Source organism: Phallusia mammillata, chromosome 3 (genome assembly GCF_965637545.1).
Source record: "Phallusia mammillata chromosome 3, kaPhaMamm4.hap1.1, whole genome shotgun sequence".
In the NCBI taxonomy this organism is placed as follows: domain Eukaryota; kingdom Metazoa; phylum Chordata; class Ascidiacea; order Phlebobranchia; family Ascidiidae; genus Phallusia; species Phallusia mammillata.
The window spans coordinates 1,440,670-1,465,119 of NC_137254.1; the positions used below are offsets into that span (position 1 = coordinate 1,440,670).

General features: G+C 36.6%; 2 protein-coding genes and 1 non-coding gene across 3 annotated transcripts; 1 reads left to right on the forward strand and 2 right to left on the reverse strand.

Annotated features, from left to right (window-relative positions):
• Positions 1–769: 769 nt before the first annotated feature.
• On the forward strand, positions 770–8,830 carry LOC145218137 (uncharacterized). Its single transcript, XM_080085534.1, has 2 exons — positions 770–2,017; positions 4,963–8,830. Exons 1-2 carry the CDS (start codon positions 842–844, stop codon positions 6,604–6,606), a joined length of 2,820 nt encoding a protein of 939 aa, XP_079941660.1. The 5' UTR covers positions 770–841; the 3' UTR covers positions 6,607–8,830.
• Positions 8,270–23,933, reverse strand: LOC145220064 (FHF complex subunit HOOK interacting protein 2A-like). The gene is made up of 14 exons (XM_080087361.1): positions 23,668–23,933; positions 21,744–21,857; positions 20,661–20,797; positions 19,890–20,049; positions 18,676–18,908; positions 16,480–16,672; positions 15,763–15,960; positions 14,627–14,804; positions 13,687–13,812; positions 12,248–12,362; positions 11,815–11,954; positions 11,316–11,503; positions 9,992–10,112; positions 8,270–9,505 (listed from the first exon to the last, which is right to left on the reverse strand). Exons 1-14 carry the CDS (start codon positions 23,803–23,805, stop codon positions 9,336–9,338), a joined length of 2,211 nt encoding a protein of 736 aa, XP_079943487.1. The 5' UTR covers positions 23,806–23,933; the 3' UTR covers positions 8,270–9,335.
• Trnas-gga (transfer RNA serine (anticodon GGA)) lies at positions 9,668–9,741 on the reverse strand. The gene has a single exon. It is a non-coding gene; the product is annotated as a tRNA-Ser (tRNA).
• Positions 23,934–24,450: the final 517 nt, after the last annotated feature.

Here is a 24,450-nt window from a genome sequence, read left to right on the forward strand (position 1 = left end):
CAACTGATCTTTGTAGCCCATGCAGTTAAGGTTTATAGTAGCGAGGGAAAGTTAGTGTGTTATGTTAGTTAGATTCAAAAGGACAAATTATTTTTGTATGTCATGTTCAAAACACACAGTTTCAATCATTTTACCAGTGGTCTGTTATGTTGTATTAGATTCGGAAAAGCAAAAATGTCTTTTAAGGGCGTTACGTAATTGCTGTTTGAAACAAACAAGTTACGCGAAATTATTACTAAACCAGGTTTGATTTCCACAAAGATTTGGACTTAACTGTTAACTGTAAAAAACTGTTTTATAATATTTGTTGGCTTAATGCATTGATACGTTTGTTTTGAATAGAAACTTTAGCTTACTTTTACTATAAGCTAAATCACTTTAACTATTGAGTGTGTTAGTTATAATTTGTACATATGTTGTGATCATGAGAGTTTAAAAAGTTCAAGGCCCATTTCCTTTAAATTTTCAACTAAAAATCATTTCTGTCATTGACCTTTGCTCGGTAACCTTTATAGGTTAAATTGATTGAATACTAGATAAACAACTTGGCTACTTTACCAGTGCCGCAGGAATATGTCCGATCAGTTGTTTGGCCTAGTTTGTTACCAATATAAATGACGCTTGCAACCGGACACCCTGGGAAAGGAAATTGTTACACAACTGTCTACAGCATGGTGAAGCCAGTTGATTTCGGATAGCCTAAAACATTACTCGAGTATTAGCATTGGAGATAGTTACACACAAAGTATTACAGAACTGAAGGTTTTAACTTTCATATTTTTTTCAGGTAGTATTCTTGTTGTTTCATTGTGCCAGATGACTCACACTAGACGTAAACCTCATGAGTGTGATTTTGTCTAAAAATATTTGCAATATGTTGACATCAAAAACACATATGTTGAAACAAACCAATGAAAAGCCTCATCGATGTGATGTTTGTGAAAAGAGATTTAGTCATCGTGGAAATTTAAACAAGCACATGTTGACACACACCAAAGAGAAACCTCACCGCTGCACAGTTTGCGAAAAACGCTTCAGCGAAAGTGGAAATTTAAACAAGCACATGTTGACACACACCCAAGATAAACCTCATCGATGTCACATTTGTGAGAAAAGGTTTCGCGAAGGCGGAACTTTGAAAAGACACATGTTGACTCACACCAAAGAAAAACCTCATCAGTGTAATGTTTGTGAGAAAAGATTTAGCCTAAGTGGAAACTTAAAAATGCACATGTTGACACACACCAAAGTGAAACTCCATCAATGTAATGTTTGTGAAAAATGCTTCATCCAAGGTATTCATTTGAAAAATCACATTTTGACACACACCAAAGAAAAACCCCATCAATGTGATGTTTGTGAAAAATGCTTCATCCAAGGTAGTCATTTGAAAAGTCACATGTTGACACACACCAAAGAAAAACCTTATCCATGCGATGTTTGTGCGAAAAGATTTGCCCATAGTGGAAGTTTGAAAACACACATGATGACACACACCAAAGAGAAACCTCATCGGTGTGGTGTTTGTGAAAAAAGATTTACCCAATGTGGAGCTTTAAAAAGGCACATGTTGACACACACCAATGAAAAACTTCATCGATGTGATGTTTGTGAGAAAATGTTTGGCACAAGTGGAAGTTTAAAAACACACATGTTGATACATTCCAACAGCAAACATCATCAATGTCACATTTGTGAGAAAAGGTTTCGCGAAGGCGGAACATTGAAAGGACACATGTTGACACACACCAAAGAAAAACCTTATCGATGTGATGTTTGTGAAAAAAGATTTGCCCATAGTGGAGCTTTAAAAAGGCACATGTTGACTCACACTAAAGAGAAACCTCATCGGTGTGATGTTTGTGAAAAACGCTTCAGCGAAAGTGGAAACTTAAAAAGACACATGCTGAGACACACTAAAGAAAAACATCATCCATGTGATGTTTGTGAGAATAGATTCAGCCGGGTTGGAGATTTGAAAACACACATGTTGACACACACCAACAAGAAACCCCATTAATGTCACATTTGTGAGAAAAATGTTTCGCGAAGTTGGAACTTTGAAAAGACACATGTTGACCCACGAAACCCCATCAATGTGATGTTTGCAATGAAAGATATAGCCGTCAAGGTGGTTTGGAAAAACACATAGTAACCCACACCAATAAAAAACCTTCTTGATGTGAGGATATTGATGGAAATTTGTTGTTGAACACAAGTTGATTGACACTAAACTAAATCCCATCTATAAATGCAGTGCGCCAAAAATATAACTTTTGACGAAAGTTGACTTAATCTAAAATCTCATGTACATTTGAGTCTAAACTGTAGCATTGCAAGATATATGAGAAGGCATTTGTTGTCCAAAGTAGGAAAGGTGCTCCAGGGGAATTTGTGGGGATCAAAAAATTGAACAAAAATCCGGGTTTGCGTGGCTTTTGCCGGAATATTCCAGTTTCAAACCGATTTTGACCGGTTTCTGCCTCCTACCGATCCTCCATGCCGGTTTAAACCGGAATGGAAAATCAACAATTTTGTCCTGTGTTAATAGCTATACATTTGTGAAAGTGCCTCAAATCACAAAATTTCGGTTTGGAATTTCCCTTGTCTAAACCTTACTCGTGTACAGCTAACGATTATATTTAAACTATACAAAATGACCGATTCATTCTTCGCTGTTTATGACGCAACAATCCATATTGTTCGTATTGACTGCTGTTTTAGTGGTTTTCAACCTGTGGGTCGCGAACCCCGTTGGTGTCGTTTGCCATTTTGCTGGAGGTCGCAAATGTCTTTGATATACGTGAAAAAGTAAATGTTTATCAGCAATAACAAATGTAAACATCTGATAGCAGTCAAACAGTCAAACCATTACATTTGAGCTGATTTTGTGTTCCATTGTGACCAATACCACAGCAAAACAATTGCTTTATTACGTCACTATACAATTCATTTATTGCACGTGGGCAAACTAACATAAAACACTTGTAGTAGGTAGGTAAAGCGTGCAAAAAAGGGAGTGGCAAGTTACATTTGGTTGCTAAAAAGGGTCGCGGTATGAAAAATGTTGATAAGCACTGATTTAAACGGACATTTATTTTTGTAAAACTCATACGTTATAAATAAAGACCGTTTCTCTGAAAAAAAATAATCGTTAAGTTCGGTATAATAATAAAATATGTTTTATTGCTGCTTAAAAAATATGTTAGAAACATAAATGGATGGAAAACTGCGAGCTATTTAAAGTTTGGAAAGAACTATTTTAGGTTTGGAACGAAAACTTGCTTCACAAGGACTACTTGTCTTTACACAGACTTTGAAAACTATGTTAGTGAAAAAAGGATTCTGTACAAGGGAAATTTCAAACCACACATGTTAACTCACACTAAAGAAAAACTCCTGATACAATATGTATGATAAAAACGTTCCCCTAATATATGGATATTTGAAAACACACATATGGATTCACACCAAAGAAAAAAAAAACATCTGTGTTTCTGCTGATTGGCATTACAGCAACAACAGGATGTTGAATCATTTTTAGTTTAAAATTATACTCGTTTAACAGCAAATTTTATTTGAATTGTTTGTTAAAATAAAAACAGTCTTTAACAAAATAACACCATGCAAATCATGGGTGGGCAACCTGCGGCCCTTGAAATAAATTTATGCGGGCCCACAGAGACACGTGGATTTCAAATGTACTGGCAAACTGGTCAAATTAATATATTGTTTTGAGCAAATTAGTGTGCCCGGTGCTATTTTTCTGCGACCTGACAATATGCTGCTACAATCAAATGCGAATTTTACTTGTAGTATGGCATTTTTGGTATGCAACGAAGTAAAATTACCTTGTGTTATATAAAGGTGCGGCCCACGATCTAATTATGGCGATTGTATTTGGCCCCACAGTAATAAAGATTGCCCATCCCTGATGTAAATCATTGGAGAACAGTAGTGGGATCAAACTATGATGCATCTTTCCACTTTTTGTAGTGATGGTTTGTTAAACAATTAATTTTGAAAATTCCACCTATTGCATGTTCTCTTAATTTCTAACTTCATGGAAGCTAGCTAATCCGGCCATGCGTCGAATTGCTTCCTGTAACATAAGAATGTGGTGAAGCTGCAGCTGCACAGCCTGTTAATGTCTAAATTATTTCGTTAACGCACAACAACTGATCTTTGTAGCCCATGCAGTTAAGGTTTATAGTGGCGAGGGAAAGTTAGTGTGTCATGTTAGTTAGATTCAAAAGGACAAATTCGTTTGTCTGTCATGTTTAGAACACACCGTTTTAATCATTTTACTAGTGGTCTGTTGTGTTGTGTTAGATTCGGAAAAGCAAAAATGTCTTTTAAGGGCGTTACGTAATTGCAGTTTGAAACAAACAAGTTACACGAAATTATTACTAAACCAGGTTTGATTTCCACAAAAAATTGGACTTAGGTGTTAATACGAAAAACTGTTACATAATATTCGTTGGCATAATGCATTGATACGTTTGTGTTGAATAGAAACTTTAGCTTACTTTTACTATAAGCTAAATCACTTTAACTATTGAGTGTGTTAGTTATAATTTGTACATATGTTGTGATCATGAGAGTTTAAAAAGTTCAAGGCCCATTTCCTTGAAATTTTCAACTAAAAATCATTTTTGTCATTGACCTTTGCTCGGTAACCTTTATAGGTTAAATTGATTCAATACTGGATAAACAACTTGGCTATTTTACCAGTGTCACTGGAATATGTACGATCAGTTGCTTTGGCCCAGTTGATAACCAATATAAATGACGCTTGCAACCGGACACCCTGGGAAAGGAAATTGTTACACAGCTGTCTACCGCATTGCGAAGTCAGTTGATTTCGGTTAGCTTAAAACATTACTCGAGTATTAGGATTCCAGATAGTTACACACAAAGTATTACAGAACTGATGGTTTTAACTTTCATTTTTCTTTTCAGGTAGGATTCTTGTTGTTTTATTATGCCAGACGACTCACACTAAACATAAACCTTATGAGTGTGATTTTGTCTAAAAATATTTGCAATATGTTGACATTAAAAACACACATGTTGAAACAAACCAATGAAAAGCCTCATCGATGTGATGTTTGTGAAAAAAGATTTATTCAAAGTGCACAGTTGAAAAGACACATGTTGACACACACCAAAGAGAAACCTTATCGATGTAATGTCTGTGAGAAAAGGTTTGGCGAAGGCGGAACTTTGAAAAGACACATGTTGACACACACCAAAGAGAAACCTTATCGATGTAATGTCTGTGAGAAAAGGTTTGGCGAAGGCGGAACTTTGAAAAGACACATGTTGACACACACCAAAGAGAAACCTTATCGATGTGATGTTTGTGAAAAGAGATTTAGTCATCGTGGAAATTTAATAAAGCACATGTTGACACACACCAAAGAGAAACCTCACCGCTGCACAGTTTGCGAAAAACGCTGTAGCGAAAGTGGAAGTTTGAACCGACACAAGTTGACTCACACCAAAGAGAAGCCTCATCAATGTGATGTTTGTGAAAAAAGATTTAAACAAAGCGGTCATGTGAAAAGGCACATGTTGACACACACCAAAGAAAAACCTCATCGATGTGATGTTTGTGAAAAGAGATTTAGCCAGCGTGGACATTTAAAATGCCACATGTTGACACACACCAAAGAGAAACCACATCGATGTAATGTTTGTAAAAAACGTTTTGCCCAAAGTAGTTATTTAAAATTGCACGTGTTGACACACACCAATCAAAAACCTTATCGATGTGATGTTTGTGAGAAAAGATTTAGCTGGATTGGAAACTTAAAAATACATATGTTGACACACACCAAAGAAAAACCTCATCAATGTGATGTTTGTGAGAAAAGATTTCGCTGGATTGGAAACTTAAAAATACATATGTTGACACACACCAAAGAGAAACCTCATCGGTGTGGTGTTTGTGAAAAAAGATTTGCCCATAGTGGAGCTTTAAAAAGGCACATGTTGACACACACCAATGAAAAACTTCATCGATGTGATGTTTGTGAGAAAAGGTTTGGCACAAGTGGAAATTTAAAAACACACATGTTGACACACACCAAAGAAAAACCTCATCAATGTGATGTTTGTGAAAAAAGATTTAACCAAGGTGGGCATCTGAAAATGCACATGTTGACACACACCAATGAGAAACCACATCAATGTGATGTTTGTGAAAAAAGATTTCGCGAAAGTGGACATTTAAAAAGTCACATGTTGACACACACCAAAGAAAAATCTTATCCATGCGATGTTTGTGAGAAAAGGTTTCGCGAAGGTGGAACTTTAAAAAGACACATGTTGACACACACCAAAGAAAAACCTCATCAATGTGATGTTTGTGAAAAACGCTTCAGCCAAGGTAGTCATTTGAAAAATCACATGTTGACACACACCAATGAAAAACCTCATCAATGTGATGTTTGTGGAAAAAGAATTAACCGGATTGGAGATTTAAAAACACACATGTTGATTCATGCCAACACAAAACCTCATCAATGTCACATTTGTAAGAAACGATTTCGCGAAGATGAAACTTTGGAAAGACACATGTTGACACACGTTGAAATATAACTTTTGACGAAAGTTGACATTTGTTTGTCCAATGTAGGAAAGTCACACAACTGGAAAGTTTGTGAAAAATATTTTGCTTCAATAGATTTTTGCATGTTTTAAGAAAAAAATAATTAGTGTAAAGCGTTCAGGGAAATCTGTATTTGGCTTTTTGTTTTCCAAGTTTGCTTTCACAAGCTTACCTGGTTATCAGAATCCAACAATTGTGTCATTTATTTGACAACACCTGTGACTTTTTCACGTGATTGTACGATCGTTATGGTTTGTCACCGACATCATTTTAGAAGTCGACCCCAATTGTCATTTGTCGCTATTTAACACCTTTTACTATCTGTACAGTTACATCATCGTCACTATTTCACCATATATGCAGATGTGTTGGAAATCTCTGACTCTTATCAACTCTCTTAACTTACTTACTTACTCAATAAACTAAGTGTAAGGGAAAACGCCGTCTTCTTTATCGGACTAAGCTCAGGCAAGCAGTGGCTCAGATAGCCAAGGACTTTAGAGCAGTGCTCCGCAACCGGTGTGCCGCGGCACACTGGTGCGCCGCAAGACGATCCGCCGCAAAACCGTAACTTTTACATCATAGCAAATGTGTTTATTTATGTCATAATGTACTTTAAATTGGCCTAATGCAGGTGCTTTAAACAAACGGCCCGGGGACCACATGTGGCCCTCCGAGGGTTTTTACGCGACCCGCGAAATCAGTTTTAAATTTTAGGTGTTCACTTCATGTGAAATACCTTGTCAGTCCACCGATTAGAGAAAAAAAGAAAAAAACTTACAACTTAATACAAGTTGACTTGGTAGTTGGACAACAGCAAAACCTGACTTCTGAAGCAACTAAACTTTTTGAATCTACCTTGCATTTTCACGTCTACACGCTACCAGCTCAACAAACCAAATGAATTTGAAAATGGCGGCTTTGACCTGCTTGAAATTCGAATCGGCGTTGATTGGTTGCGATAACCTTGCTCATGCGTATCAAATAGTTTGGAAACGCGGGAATTTTTTGTGTTTTGGGGTAAAAAACGGTAAAATTTTAGTTATCATTTATAATTATTTAAAACCTAAAATTTTAAAATTCTAAAGGTCTGTTTTTTTTTTCAAAAATACGCCCTTGTTGTAATTTCCAGTTTTGTTTGTCTTATATTTTTTTATTTAGTCTTTTTTTCTTAGTCTACTTGGTAGCAAGAATTCTTCGCGATTTGAAAACTATGTCTTAATTTATGTTTTGTGAGTGAAAATGTTGTTTATTGACAAAAAAAGATCTTAGGCTATAGAACCGTGACTGAGATAAAATAAAAGTCCATTTTTGCCGCATTTTTACTTCATTTATAGAACAAAGGTTTCTTCTGGAACCTAAGGTAAAACTAAAACTAATTTGTGCATAACGGTAATTCTGTATACTGTAACTGTACTTGAAACTAACTGGGTGTTTTTTTCAGTGTCTTTTACAATTGTAACTAAATTTAGGTGTTTATTACACCGCTGGAACTTAGTTTTTTTCCAAAAGCAGCGTAGGACATTAAATTTAAGTGGCAAAATACTTTTCCTTACCTTTTCAAATGCTTTTAAGTGTTACTTTTGGTTTAAATTGGAAGATTACATGTTGAAATCTCGTTGAAAACTGCCCTTTTCACATAACAACCTGCCCTCACATTTTGTTTCATGTATTTAATTGCGTCTCGCTAAGAAAATGAAAACTTTTGACAAGTAAGTTTCCATTACAAAGAATTTGTACAAACAAGCAGCAGAAAAGCACTGGAAATGAATTAAAACACCACAAAAGTACATTAAATTGCACTAAACAACAAAATAAAAGGATGCATTTTGGCAAAACCTTTAGTCTTTTTGGAAACCTAATTTAAGTATCATAGCTACATCATATCATATAAACGGAAGTATTACTACAAAAAAGTATGTCTTTTAGTATTATTAACGTGGTCAAAGTATTTTTTACTAAAATGTCTTAAAAATACTTTTAGAAAGCTTGTATATGGTGCATACATTGTAGTGTAGAGGTTTCAAACATTGCCGTTGTTATTATTACAATTGACCATTGCAATAAATGGTAATATTCATATTTTTTTTGACAAGCTGCACAAATTGGCAGAAAAATGGAAAAACTGTTTTCCAAATGGAAGATAAAAATATAAAACATGCACACATACTTTAATAGTACACACTTTTAAACCATACAATAAAACTGTAAAAATTTATTACAAAACTTGTTTTATGTTTTTTGACACCTAAAAGCGGGTTTCCTAAAGGGATTCGTGCAGCCAAGCATGGCTTTACACATAAAGAAATATGTCCAACAGGGTCCAACAAAGTATTTACTATTTAAGTTCTGGCTAAATTTATTTGTACAGGTTTTGGGAAATTTATAAAACCTGGATTTCAAAACAGTGATTTATATAAAACTTGCCCTGTTTCTTTTTAATTACAAAAATTCTTTTTTTGGTGGTATATGTTTACTAAATTGACCAAATAACCGTTTTATGTGTAGAAATAATAGTTTTTGTAGTTTTAGAAAACCCTTTTGCCACAATAAACTGCACGAAGCTAGTTCGGGAACCCGCTTAAACCGTTCATTTGTAGAAATAGTAGTTTATATAGTTTCAGAAACCATTATGCCACGGTAAACTGCACGAAGCTAGTTTAGAAACCCGCTTAAACCGTGCATGTGTAGAAAAGTAGCTTATATAGTTTCCACGGCATCATAATCCATGTATAGCCATTGCATGGTGCTTTACAAATGCTATCGCCGCCAACTCTTTGCAGAACTCTTCGAGAACAATTGCTCCTTCCAGGAAGGTGCGGTGATCGTCACTGTTGCTGTTGGCAACCACGCCGGGACCCCCGCTTAACGATGACGTCATTTGCGAATCTGTAAAACGATTTTGTCACGTGACCATTAAATATCCATTGTAGAAAATATGTATGACAATTAAATTTTATTATAGTTCACCAGGCCTATTAAAGGCATTATACCGAATCCGCCGGTCACCAAGCATTCCCATACATGACAAGGCGTAGGCTAGAAAAAACTAGCCTGCGGTGGGATTCGAACCCACGACAGGAGTCTTTCCGGGACTCGCGCTCCACCAACTGAGCTACACAGGCCCAGTGGAGAATCCGCCGAAAGTCGAATCACAAGCACTGTTGCCTGCCTTGTATGCCGCACATGTCAGCTTCGTAGTTGGGGATCGCCAATTTGACCAGTGTCAGTTAAAATGAACATAAATTCATAACTGGGATCAGCCCTGAAGCGTTGATTTAGACCAGCGATCACGGCATTTCATAAATCACAGCACGTCAGACCCAACCTAACCAATTCACATCTATTTGCACACTGGTTCGTGGGCTGACTTACTCGTTTTATGAGCAGGCGAGTCGTCTTCATTTCCGGCTGCCAACTTTCTCCGAGCAAGTAGAAGCCTTTGTTTGAAGTTTGGGACGTGGACCATACGATGCGTGATCTGTTCAACGACTCCCTGAAGAAAAAATACCGTTTTGGTCAATTTTTCGACAAAAATGTGGCCAAGTGAAGTCAGGCACGATTTAAGACAGTTTTATTAGTAATTAAGGCCAATTCCGTTTTGTTTATGTCAAATTCTGACTGTTTTAGGCCCGAAAGTCAAATTTAGCAAGGTGAAATTAACCCACAAAAGTGATATAGTGTAGTATCAGGCCCGATTTAAGCCAGTTTTATGCAAACTGAAGGCCAAAACCGTTTTTTTTTAGATACGGACTGTTTTAGGCTCGAAAGTCAGGTAGAGCTACTAACACATAACTCACGTCAGCCGCACATTTATCTGTTTTTCGATAAGTTGCTCAAAGAGATGAATTATTTATTTAGCGGCTAAAGAGGGGTTAGGGTTGGGAAGTAGGGTACAACAAGTTTTAGTTTAGGCCCTAAATTTTAGAGTTAGTTTCATTCAAATTTTTAATAATAATACCTAACCCCGATCCTCATAACCCTAACCGTCAGCATATTTTGAGGTATACCGTTTTCAATCGGAATTTGTGCTCTTTGCGCCACCTATCGAAAATTAGATAAATGTGCGACTGACGTGAGTTATGGTGTTAATAAATTTCCAAAAAGTCACGATTACCAAAGTAAAATCACCGCACAAGTTATTACCACGTAAGCAAACACCAACGGGCATTTTGTTAATTAAAATTTAAAGTTAAATTGAGCTGCAGACAGTGCACACTGTTTGACCTATAAGGTCCCATCAGTGCAGCTGGTGTCGAGAGATCGGCCGTATTGGCTGGTGTAGCATGTAACAGCACTCCAGTTTGTTGGGAGTGACAGGGTAAAAACCCATGTCTCACCTATTATGTGTGATGCCACAACTAGGCTTACACCCCAGAGGAAACTGGTTTACAATGGTCAAGAAACTGCTTAAAACCTTATAGGTCGAAACAGTGTGCGCTGTCTGCAGCTTATCATTTATTGGCTCGATGCTTTTTCATTTAAACTTGAGCTGTTTTGTCAAATTTAAGCCTAACTATCGTTTAATGAGATTTTGTCATGTTAAAATTACGTAAGCTATTACTTTAGTTACTAAATGCATTTGTGCTTTAACAATTGACCTTACAAGGCTTTCATCACATTATAAAATCAAAAATAGTCGGTTTTCCTTTAAACATTTAAAGGAAAACCGAGTATTTTGGCTCAAAAAATATCTTACCTGCAAAACGGAAAATATAGATCTGGCTTTGGGTCGTAGCGGGGTTAGTGGGTTCGCGAACAATTCCTGTAACAATGGATGTGGGACGAGGCACAATCGCGACGCCAGTGACGTCACAATGAGATTTACAGCATACGGTTGTGACAGAACACTTGATAATTTGTTGAAAAGCATCGTAAGGAACGGTCCTGTAAGGTGTATATGTTAAATACAAGTTGCTAGATGTAAGTGGTTAGTGCAACCGCCTTGCAATCGTAAGGTTGGTGGTTCTAATCCCAGCTCGGCCTCTAAGATGACCCAGTGGTTAGTGTAACCGCCTTGCAATCGTAAGGTTGGTGGTTCTAATCCCAGCTCGGCCTCTAAGAAGACTTGTCTAAAATTCCTGACCCTTATATTGCAGTTACACTAACCAGAAGGCTATATTGGTTAAAGCAAATTACCAACAAAATTTCCACAGATACAATGTTTATGAGTAAACCTTTAAAAACATTCACTTTACCTTCATTATACACTGCAACTGGTTGACATCGGTCAGCTGCTTGCAAAATATCGTTACGAGGTTTGGGCCAGTCAAATTCGCGACAAGTTGAACAGATTTCCTTATAAGTTCGGTGTGCTTCCCGTAGATATCCGTCGTAGCTTGAAAGAAAATAAACAAACTAAAATACATACGAATCCGGTTAAACGCAATTCGGCTAGTTGCAAAGTATGTTTTAGCCAAAATGACCATTATTTATATGTTGACACCTAAAAATTTTTAACTTTTGTTTGTTTGTTTCATTTTTATCCTCGGTGAGCGGGCAACGCCTGAATACGTTATGCTCACAATGAGTCCGCCGTCGAGCTGCATGTTTTTATTGCAAGTCCGTTCAATGATGTTTTATTTGATTTGAGTAATTTACATTTATGTAGTCGATATTTTGCTGACTCACCCTGACTCATCATCATTTACTTGCGTTGATTTTGCTGTGTCAGGCAAAACTGAGAGAAAACAATTCACAGAACGCTGAATCAGCATTTTCGGGTTGGGGGCTTCACCTGTGTTATCTACAAAAGCACAAAAACATCACCATTGTAAGTAAGCTATGGACTTTTCGAAAATATCTTTATTCACTACATATATATATTTATTGTTTTGACATATTTAAAATTGTGTTCCTCAAAAGGTAACATAGGCATTTTTGGATGTCATTGACTATTATCACAGACTATTATTTATTACAGGGGTCTCAAACACGCGCCCTCCAAGAGCTTTTGTGCGGCCTGCAAAGTAACTTTAGAAGTTATGTGTTTTACTCAAGCGGAATAGCCTGTCAGACTAGTGAGTTTACATGATACAATCATTCTCTCTATTGGTGGTATACGCAACGTTTTAACAGGTTGATCAAAATAACCCATCTTTGGAGGCAGTAATTGCGATTGTTGCGTCATTGTATGCCATTGTTTTCACACAAAGCAGTAGAGCACAGTTGGTTCTTTCGCTCTGGTACATTGTATATATGTTTGTTATTTATTACAATATTTTTGCAGTTAATGGCATTAATGATCATTTTACTTCAATTTTGTTGTTATCATGTAACACTGTAACCAATGTTTCGATAGTGCGGCCCTCGACATACTTAAAAGTTTGTTTTTGGCCCCTAAAGTTTTTTGACATCGTTAATTTATAGGTTAACCACTTGAGGGGGCTAGCAAGGCTTTGGGGGACAAAAACACCCCCAAACTTTACATTATGAAAGTTTTTTCCCCAAACTGTAAACAACACAATCTAAAATCAGTCATGATATTTTTGGCAACTTTTTTCCAAAAAAATATTACAAAATAAATTGTAAAACAACGGCATAATTGATTTTTTTTGTTGTGGTTGAAATCAGTCAACTAAAATTCCGTAATGTTATCTGAAATTTTTTGCTGAATTAACAAGCCTGGTTAAAGACACTTGTTGATTTTCTTAAAAAATGAAATATTTTAAAACATGTTTTCACACCTATGTATAACATACATCAAGAGTAGAGTTGTAAACGGGCCTGGAATTGGAGCCCAAACCCGGCCTGAACCCGAATCGTTTTTGAGAAGCCCGTTTAGGCCCGAAAGTTTGATTGACAGGCCTATACATTGAAGCCTCAGAAAAGACCAAGACAACAAACACAATAGACAATGGTCCTGAACAAGGCGTTTTAGGGCTGTTTGACATTAGGTCAGGTCCAGCAACTGGCTACAAAAAAAAAATTACAGACACAGCGTGTAAAGTCAGGCCCGAATCAGGCTTGCTTTTTAAAGAAACCTAAGCCCAAACCCGGCCAACTTACAATGGATCGGGAGTAATTTTGCTCTTCAATGCTTTGCGTTGTGTTCAAATCTTTTTACTCACCTATATCAGTATTTGAGGTGGATCTTTTCATTGGGGTTGAATGAGTGGGGCTGTTAGGGTCAGGGTTATCCAGTCCAGGTTCTAATTCCCATTCCAGTTCGTCCGAAGATTGAATGACAACGTTACCTAAAAAATTGGAACAAATTTAGTTTCAAATATTTTTTGGAATGCTTGCAAACTATGTTTTGGCTTCAACAATTCAAACTGTCATTTCTTAAACTTATATTAATACCTAAAGCCAAACTTTAATTTGCATGTTCATGCCCTATTAACATACGAAACTATAGTGTAAAACAAAAATTACTGTTTGGTAATGCGCTACATGGTGGAAAAATGCATACATCTGGGGCCTGTACAGATAAATACACCACTTGTAACGTAAGGGACCTTGGAAAACTACAAAACTAGCCTGAAATGGGGAATGTTTGTGACCTCATAATGCACTGAGCGTGCTTCGCCGAGCATTAAGCATTAACATAAGAAGCCTTGTTTTGTATCCAAGAGAACATTTACAGTTTTGGCCCATCCATAGTTAATAGCATCAACGCTTGGCAAATATTCATCACTTTAGCATGAGCTAGATGCAATTTGACTTCCACATTTGTTTGTGTGATAAAAGCCCCAGTTAGACTGCTGTTATGGGTTTAAATCTCAACACAATCAAACACCCAACCTGAACTAAGGCCACTAAAATGTACACAAAAATATATATTTTTGCACTGACATCCCATGCAGGTTGCCTTCATCAGGGTATAGGACGTCGAAATGTCAGTGCAAATATACAATAGCCAGAAGAACTGTATACAGTTGATATTATAAGTAGGATAAACCATCTTAATATAGCATAAACAAGTAACATCATACCATATAAACACATATTTATAATATTGATTAACATTGAAAACATAATAACACAGTATTTTTATTTGTACATTATTACCTGGGTTCTTTGCATGGTAAGCACGATCTTTCAAGTAACGAAGAATAAGAGAATCAATTGCTGTGGAGTCTGGTTTAAATAAAATCACTTCAAAAAGACGGAGAGTAACGATTGAGATTTCGTCGCTAAAATGATCACATCGACTAAGTATTTGAGTCAACAAAGTCGGACAAGAATCCTGCGTAAAAATGTAACAAATTGTGTTTTGTGGTCAGATTTTTTTCGACGCCATGACCTTGTTCGAGCATGGCATTATCTTGGCCTTCAATAAAAAATGTTCCCGTTACAACCCATCTGACATAATAATTTAATGAAAAGCTTATGGCTGTTTTTAGTTTATAGAGAGGTATTTTTATTCCGACGTTTAATTTCTTTTTTCCTTTGTTTATCATACACAGTACTACGCGCATTCAGTGTTATTTACCCTGATGAAGGCGACCTGTATAGGACGTCGAAACGACGGAATAAAATTACTTGCCAGAAGAGCTCTATAAACTTGATATTATGCCTGGCAGCAATAGGTTATATAGAGAGCTATTTTGTTGCGAGTCGCTTTCTATTAGCAGTAATAATAAGTCAAAAACACTGTCTTTCTGATATCACGCTTAGATAATTTGTTATTTGCCCAAAACCCATAGCAAGCGCCTAACGAAGCTAGCCAATTAAATTACCAAGCACACCACCTATGTACAGCAAGAGTTCCCTAAACTGTGATATTGGTAACAACTTTAAGTTTATATGTTTGAAACAATAAGTAGAAATAAATAAAAAATCAGCTGCAAAGCAAAACAAGTTTGAAATTGCCTTAAGTGATCATATACTACGACAGTGGTTTCCGACCAAAGGGAGGAATTTTTAAACTTGAGGGGTGAAATTTACTTTTAATTTTTCATGTGGTTTGTAGATAGACACACTTTCGCTATGGAAATATAACCTTTAAAATTGATAAAAGACCCAATTTTAAATAATCTTGGTACCGTTTAGCATCTACTATGAATTTTATTAGAGAGGAATAAATCTATTTTTAATTGTTAAGGGAGGAATTTGTCAACAAAGGTTGGGAACCACACCACTGTACTACACTTTGTAATTTGGTACACATATAATACAACAATTTTTATGAATAAATACCTTACCTCATTAGACTGACTTTCCCCCACAACAAAATTAATCATTTTTCGGGTTAGCGCTTTCGATCTGACCATAGAAAACAGTTTTGCCAGCACAGCAGTTGTGGTAAGCGATGCCCGTTCATCTGCTTGGACCAAAGGACCAAGCAAGGTTTTAGCAAAGAAGTTTTCCGCTATAGATTGAGCGATAAAGTCTCCGCAGTCCTAAGAATTAAAAGTTTACAGAAATTTAACAACATTAATTTAGAGTTGTAACAGGGATTCAGCCGGTTCGCATCGGTTCTATATAACCGTCTCACAAAATTCCATGAGATCAGCAAACCGGTTAGCATCACTGGTCACTGTCAATGGATTTACTAGCAATTAATTAAAAATTAGACTTTTGTGATAGAACCGGCTGACAAAAAGTTTGAATCCCACCAGTGCCTATAAGATATCATTGGATGGCTACACTAGCCAATACGGCCAATCTTTTCAGTGTTATTTACCCTGATGAAGGCGACCTGTATAGGATGTCGAAACGTCGGAATAAAAATACTTGCCAGAAGAGCTCTATAAACTTGATATTTATTGTAACTGTCAGGATATACAGAAGTTCTCTAACTGTTAAAAAAGGGCACAAAACTTATGTTCATACTTATTGTGATATCATAGTATACCTAATTGTTCTGAATTTGTAAAAAATTTGAAAGCAATGCTGAAAAAATGATGATAGGAACATACCTGAAAGGCCTCCATGACAAGTTGGTCACAGTAGTCAAACCACGAGAGAAACGAGACAAGCGCTCGTTTGCCGACAAAGTTTCTTGCATCGCTGTGTGAGTAACTGTGAGAATCCAAACCCCATTTAACAGTGACACAATCAACATCTGTGGGGTCAAGAGATGTTGGTAGGGCAGTGAATAAATTCGTTAACCTGAAAAACAAAAAAATGTCTGTTAGATAATATACAGCAGGGGTCGGCAACCTTTTAGGTGACACATGCCGATTTACTTGTTATTTCCATGTGTGAATGACCTCGCATGCCAACGTTTTTCTAAATAATAGTGGTTCATGCCAGCAGATATCAATAATAAAGAGAAAGCAGAGTGTTTTGTGCATGTAAGGCTGAATTTTAAGACAATGGTATGATAAAAACTATAAACAAGCAGTGTAACAGGTTAAATTGTTACTTCAATATAAACTCGCAAATCGTTTGTCGTGCCATGAAAAATCACCTCGAGTGCCAACGTTGGAACGCGTGCCAGGGGTTGCCGACCCCTGATCTAGATTGTACATGGGAGTGTTACTGTTTGTAACAAAATATTATCAACCATTCTTGTTTGAATTGTTGCAACAAACCTCGTAGAATCACTGCGGAACCCTAAGAATTCCCGGGACCCCTGTAACCGTTACATGATAGAACCCCCAGGAGCCTGGTGTTATTAAACACGCTTGTTCCACGATTTAGATAAACATTACTCAGAAAAGTTGAGTGAGTCAACGCCAGTCTCATATTTCCCACGTCCACACGGAGATAAATAGGCTGGAATTCAATAACCCCCTTCCAAGCTTGCTTCCTGATTGATATTAATTAAGGAGCAATGCACAGGAGCACGACAAATCGGTTGGCATGCCATGATAAACCACCTCCCGTGCTAACCTTGGCATGTATGTCAGGGGCTGTCGACCCAGGTCAAGGTTGCCATACCTTCCTTATTTCTAAGATTTGTCGTTTTTTTTAAAAATATCTTAGTAAAACTTATAGTCCTTATTTCCAAGAAATATCCTTGTTTTGACCCGAGTCCTTATTTGTAACAATTACAAAGAACAAACTTAGTATAATTACAAGTCAAATCCCTGCTATAAGTAAAAGTAAACCTAAACCTGAGCTGTTGTGAGATGCACGAAGTGTTTTCTACGAACAAGGAATTGCTAGAACAGATTGTTTTTGGCAAAATATATGGCATATGATATGTCATGGCTCGCGTAAATGCAAAGATCTGTAAAAAGTTTGTTCCGCTTCATACAAACAAAATAATTTTGAGTTGTCCTTATTTTGGCGTCCATGTCGATGGCAGCCATGCAAATATGACTAAAACAATAGTGCGCAAACAATCACTCTTATTGTTACTGGAAAAAAAGGTAAAGGACCACTTCTTAAGTCACAAAAGACTCATTTGTTTGTCTAATTCTAGCTTACACAGTTGCAAGATCTGATATTATATAAGATTGTAGAAAGGTTTTAAACCCCTCATGGTCCAGGCAAAATTGTATGCCTGACCCCTAAGGGACCGCAGACCCCAGTTTGAGAATTAGGCGATTTACCAGTTTGGACAGTTTTATAAATATATACAAATGCTATGAACAGGATCTGTCCCTCTAAGCGTAGGCGTGTACATGTTTATATCCACGACCACTAAGTCAAAACTGTTTCAGTAAATGTTAATTAAGAAGAAAATGCTTTTGACAGAGTTCCCGTGCAATTTTTGTTTACAAATTCCATGACTTTTCCAAAACTTTTCAAAAAAAAAAAAGAATTTCCATAACCTTAATAAAAAAAACTGCAATTCCAACAGTAAAACTAGAAAAAAGACTTTGGTATATGTAGCCGATTTACCATACTTGCAACAAATATACAAATGTTACGTAATTTGAAATTCCTATCTCTATCTGGCATTTTCAGACGCCAAATTCCATACTGTTTCAAAACTTTTCCAGGCTTTAAAAATACAAATTTAAATTCCATAACCTTTCCAGGTTTTCCATACCCGCGGGAACCCTGTTTTGGCTCAAAATCAGTACACACGAGATTGATTTCGACTATGCAGGCATCGTCAGTCTCTAAAAAACTGCAAACAGCGAAGGTCATGAACTGTTTTAGAGTTCATATTTCTTGAAAATCTTAAGTGTGATTAAAACAATAAAATCTAACAATACCTGGTGTTAAGAAGAGGGCAAAGAGCAGTGTCTTGAACAGTAGCACGGGCAGCAGCTTCATGGGGTGTCGACACGAGCAATAATAATCCTTCACAAGCTTTTACAGCTACCCTGCCGTCTTCCGAGCGAGATAGGTTCAGAAGGGAATCAACTAGATCGTAACCCTCTTTTGGTTGAGTTTCATTAGATGATGAACTCTCAGAAACATGGTTCGTTTCTGTGGGGGATTTGGTCTGCAAGGAAATTGAATAAAAATCTGAAAATATAATCTGATCAGATACAATTTGTAATGTGGTAAGGCTTGAACTAATCGACATCGGTTAATCCGGATCTTCACCTAATCCGGACAATTTTTTTTGTCCAAACAAGTGAATTAACCTTCAAACATGCAACATATGTAACAGTTATACCAAAAATTTTGTGGGTCACCAGTCTTCAGAAAAAACGCAAGCTGTAGATATTTTTAAACTGGTGCACGTTTCTACTACATACAAAATCACAACAATAGTAGTGATGCCTCACCTAGGGCTTCTTATGTACACTATAAACAACATTAAAAACTCAACACAAACAGACAAACCAACATATTTGTGGCAAGTACATCGCTTTGGCAATTATAAAAAATATTAAAAAAATGTTACTTACACACAAAAAATCAAAATCTTGCAGTAAAAAATACTTTATTCATTACTGCTTGTAAATCATTTTTTGTTTCTAAATTATTTAACAGAAAATGTTACTTTGCAACACTACATAGGGATCTGTTCATAAGTTTAATGATGAAAATACTGGCCCAAATAGACGTTAAAAGTGACATGATTTAATGTTAAAACGTTTCGGCAAATGCTCATGCCATCATCAGTGATATGAAAGCCACATCAGTTACACCCGTTTATATCCACTTGAGTCGCATGAAAGAATGATAAAAAGGTGCAAAACAAGCGTCGCATAAAAACGATAGATAAAAAAGGTGCGCAGAAGCGAGGTGTAAGCCACCTGCGAGTGTGCGTCTGACCAAACAGGTGTAGAGCAACTACAACATACAATATATATATTTACAAACAAAGAAACAATAGTAGGACAGCATGTCACATCAAAAATACGCAATAAGTTAATTTTTAAAATTAAAATAAATAAGTAATTGCAAAAAGTGTGAAAAAACAATAGATAAAAAAGGTGCACAAAAGCACTGTAGTTTCATTATTAAATGTTACCTTGTCAGCGGCTTTGGCTTGTTCATTGCCCAGAAAGAAATTAATTAAGTGTGGCTCCCGTTTAAGCCGAGCGCACACAGTACATAGAAATGATATTTCTTCTACTTCGGTGGGAGCTGCCTGAACTTCACCACAAACTTGCACCAGCCGTGAAACTGGTCTACAAAAAATTATCAATGATATGTTAATTTTTGATTTATAATGTTCTTAATGCTTGCTAAATGAGTTTGAAAAAAACCCATAGCGCCTGTTTCATGCACGACTTTGCAAGCTTAAAGTGGGTTTCCTAACGAGCTTCATGCAGTCAACCATAGCCCTTGTTACATGCACGACTTTGCAAGCTTAAAGCGGGTTTCCTAACGAGCATCGTGCAGTCAACCATAGCGCTTGTTACATGCATGACTTTGCACACTTGAAGCGGGTTTCCTAACGAGCATCATGCAGTCAACCATAGCGCTTGTTACATGCATGACTTTGCACACTTGAAGCGGGTTTCCTAACGAGCTTCGTGCAGTCAACCATAATGCTTGTTACATGCACGACTTTGCAAGTTTAAAGCAGTATTCCTAACGAGCTTCGTGTAGTCAACCACAACACTTGTTACATGCACAACTTTACTAGCTTAAAGCGGGTTTCCTAACGAGCTTTGTGCAGTCAACCATAGCGCTTGTTACATGCACGGCTTTGCAAGCTTAAAGCGGGTTTCCTAACGAGCTTCGTGCAGTCAACCATAGTACATTTTACACGCAAGTTTTCATTTCTATTACAAACCTGTGCACATTGATATGTGGAAGTAATGGCTGCTTGATTTTTCCGAGTAGATTTTTGAAGAAAATTAAAACTTGTTGTTTCATTCCGGGTGGACAATCAGCTCTGCCAAGTGTGTGAAGAGTCTCAAGAATTTTGTGCTGAAAACAACATAGAGATCAGATTTATCCGCATCAGAGATCCATGGTTTTAAAATATGTGAATGCTGTGAAACACTTGCTTATGCAGTACACCAGTGGTTCTCAAAGTATGGGTCGCGACCCAAACATGGGTCGCGCAGGGTCAAAAAATGGGTCGCGCTATGGTGATTCAATTCTGCCTAAATGAACTTTTTTCATTTCATTTTTCAAGTATTTTCAATTCCTAGTCATGACTGAATTATTGTATCATAGGCATTTTATGTGGCTTTATCATCGTAACCTTGGAGTATTGCATCAAAAGTAAGTGGTTTTCTGAGAGTTTAGATGGCACCCAGCTACAGTACTACCATAGCGAAATACAGCCTCACTCGACCACGTCGTTCGGCAAAATGAGCCAATCATTACCACATAAAGACCATAGGCTTCCAATATTCTGTTAGGCACTCGGCGATTGTAACGTGTTAGCACGGGGAATGATAGGAGGTTGTAAATCATGCGAAACTAAACATGGAATGTAACAGTTAGTATTCAACGACAAGTAGGTATTCGTAAGTAACAAGAAATAAAAATACACATTTTGATGTTTGAGGCTTGGGTCGCAACATGTTCATAAAGCTCAGATTTGGGTCGCGCACAAAAAAGTTTGAGAACCACTGCAGTACACTGAGGTCCGGGCTTAGGTTTCATGTGTCTGGGCATACACAAAAGCTCCTTACACTGAGGACCACTGTGAGCGACATTAGATGTACATGCTGTAGTCACATACCAGTTTATGCGCAGGATAAATTTTTATGTGTCTGGACATACACACAAGCTCCTTGAGTACACTGAGGACCACTGTGAGCAACATTAGATGTACACGCTGTGGCCACACACCAGTTTATACACAGCATATTTTTATATTTGGATGGCTGCTTTGTGGACATATTTTTTTTAAGTGATTTACCTGCAGAAGATATTCCATACACGGGCCAGTGTCACCGGCTTCACGCTCGTCTTCCTCCTGAATTAAAATCTGTAACATCTGCTTCAAGTGAGACGGAATGTTGCTGTCGCTCACCTAAAAAAAGATCAAATTTGATCCTAAAAATTTTGATATTTCTAACTCAAACATAATATCAATCAGCTTGTAGCTTGGTGAAGATTATAATGAACCTTGTGACTGTAAATTTATGAAAAAAACTTTTATTCGTCCTCAAAATTAGAGAAATACATCAATAATATCTGCAAGAAAACATAACAATCATCCCGAATTGAAATCTACAAGCTGCAATTTTTTTAAGCCGAAGCACTCTTCTATAATATAAACAGTTTTTTCATGGCTATTGATTTGTATGCATTGAAAATGCTGCTAATGATTTGCTAAAACTGACTCGTGTACAGTGTTTTTTTTTAAGGTGTTTTGAGGGACCGAAACAGTCCCCCAAATTTCACCAGCGGTTTCCCAAAATTTAGAAAATAATTCGTTTAATCAAATATGGCTATTTTTTGGTATTTAAATGAAACACTTGCGATCGCTTAAAACTACTTAGCGGTCACCCAAACCAAACCTTGAAAAAAAAACTGCGTCGTGTATATGTAAACTTTCTTTTACTTGTTGATTTATGTCTAAAACAAAGGTTCTATTAAATTTAGGTCACCTATAATTGAACAAGTACTGTGACATATTTAACTTGCAATGTTGCTTGTGACATCACACGATGTCTGGTAAAGTGATAATTAAACTTTGTGAGACAGTAATTGTGACCATTAACTGGCATAGATAGTTAAAACTATTGAATGTTAACAAACAGGTTTGTTAAAAATGTCAATTGCACAAATTACAAACTCGTTAGCGGGATAACAGGGATTTTATGGAGATTAAAATCTATTTTTATTCAAAATATGTGTTTTCTTTTTAGTGAAATCTCCTTACAAGTAAAGCAATAGACCGCCACGATTCAGGGTTATTAATTTTTGACCTCAAAGTCCATGTGCAAGACTTATTACCGGGTACACAGGACCAGGCTGTATTTTATGCTGAAAAACTGAAGCATGTCGCTTTTTACGTCTATTTGGGCCATTATTTTCACCATTAAACTTAGAAATCCATTTGGTTGAAGAGATTGGTTTTGGTAAGTAGCTTTATAAATTCAAATTTGAATGTTTTAAGTCACAATGATGACAAAAACATAAGCCCTGATTCATGCAACATATTAAAGAACTATCCTATCAGACATTAATTATACACTATTGTATGGTGGCGCACGCAACTGTTCTTTTCTCAGATGGCCTTTGTTCTCATGTAATTATTTTATCATATACTGCTACTATTGTGTTATTTCTGCTGTTGTTCTTGCAAATATTTCAATTTATGGGTGACACTAAAACGCTGAATGGGCGGGATGGGCGGGACGTCGTGGAAACCGCTCAATATCGGGTAAATTGCTGACGGTTATTGCTATTAGGGTTAGGTTGAGGTTTAGTAATAGTTTATGAATCAAAAAATGTCCCTACCTAAAACTTATTCAACTATTTCCAGACATTAGGCAAAAATGCTATGGCGGGACGCCGCGGGAAATGACGGGACGTTTCGGGCGCGGAATCTAGTGTTCGGCGGAATTTTCTATTATAAAACCTTATCCCAACCTTAATAGCTCCAACCGTCAGCAATTTAACCCGATATTTAGCGGTTTTCATGACGTCCCGCCATATCCCGCAACGTCCCGCCCTCCATTCCGCCCATTCAGCATTTTAGTGTCACCCCACTTTATTGCTCTGAGGAAGCTCTTTATATGCAAAATTTAGAACACTACTATTTTGGTTAACATCACACCAGTTGAACAACAAATTAGTTAAATGATAAATCACAAAAACAATATTTTTCTTACCGGTGTTTTGTCGTCTGTATTTTCGATGTAGAAATTAGTGACGGATTTCCAGTGATACACAAAGTCTTCATGGAGCGGTGCATCTGGGGCAAGCGCCTCCACTGCTTGTTGTAGAATGGTGGTAAACTTGTTAAACATTTCGTCCGAGAACAAAAAAAAAACAATCTGGGTACTATAATTTTCACAGTTCTTATAGTCAGTTCTTGTTCTTCTAGCAATATATAACACTATGGCATTTTGCCAGATGTTTTAAACTACACACAAAAAATCCTAAAAAATATGATGTGTTAGTTGGGTTGGGTTATGTAAATTTTATCAAAACAAAGAACGTATTTTTTTCACCTTTTTTTTCAACACCAAAGCTATTTTTATGCCTTAAAGCAATTCAACTATTACACATAATAAGGAAATGTTCTTTAATTAGCACCAGGTTGCCATTTTAAACAAAAAATCTAGACAACAAAAGCTAAACAAAACGAAAGTTAAAAAATGAAAAACGAAAACCTTTAGACCACAATAGAAATCAATTACTTCAAGTTCAAAGGTCATTTGACGAAATTAGTTGTGACGTTGCAGCTTAAAAATAGTAATTGCAAACAAAAACAATAAATTTATCTTTCATATTTGCTGTTAATAAACAAACATAAAACATAAATCAATGCGTTGAATAAGTTTTTAAGTCAAAAAGTTATTTTTTTCCTATTCCAATTCTGAAATAAAAAAAATAAGGTCTTGTAATTTTTGTGAAGATTAAGAGATTGCTGAGTTGTTTTTTAGATTTAT

Bases quoted from the DNA above. Each gene is read 5' to 3' on its own strand.
- LOC145218137 (XM_080085534.1), top strand. From the start codon at position 842: ATGAGTGTGATTTTGTCTAAAAATATTTGCAATATGTTGACATCAAAA. The intron at 2,018-4,962 runs TAATGTCACATT...TTTTCTTTTCAG, and splicing joins ACACCAACAAGAAACCCCAT to GTAGGATTCTTGTTGTTTTA.
- LOC145220064 (XM_080087361.1), bottom strand. From the start codon at position 23,805: ATGTTTAACAAGTTTACCACCATTCTACAACAAGCAGTGGAGGCGCTT. The intron at 20,050-20,660 runs GTTTGTAATAGA...AATTTTTTGTAG, and splicing joins CCACATATCAATGTGCACAG to ACCAGTTTCACGGCTGGTGC. The intron at 16,673-18,675 runs GTATTGTTAGAT...TTTGTTTTTCAG, and splicing joins TGCCCTCTTCTTAACACCAG to GTTAACGAATTTATTCACTG.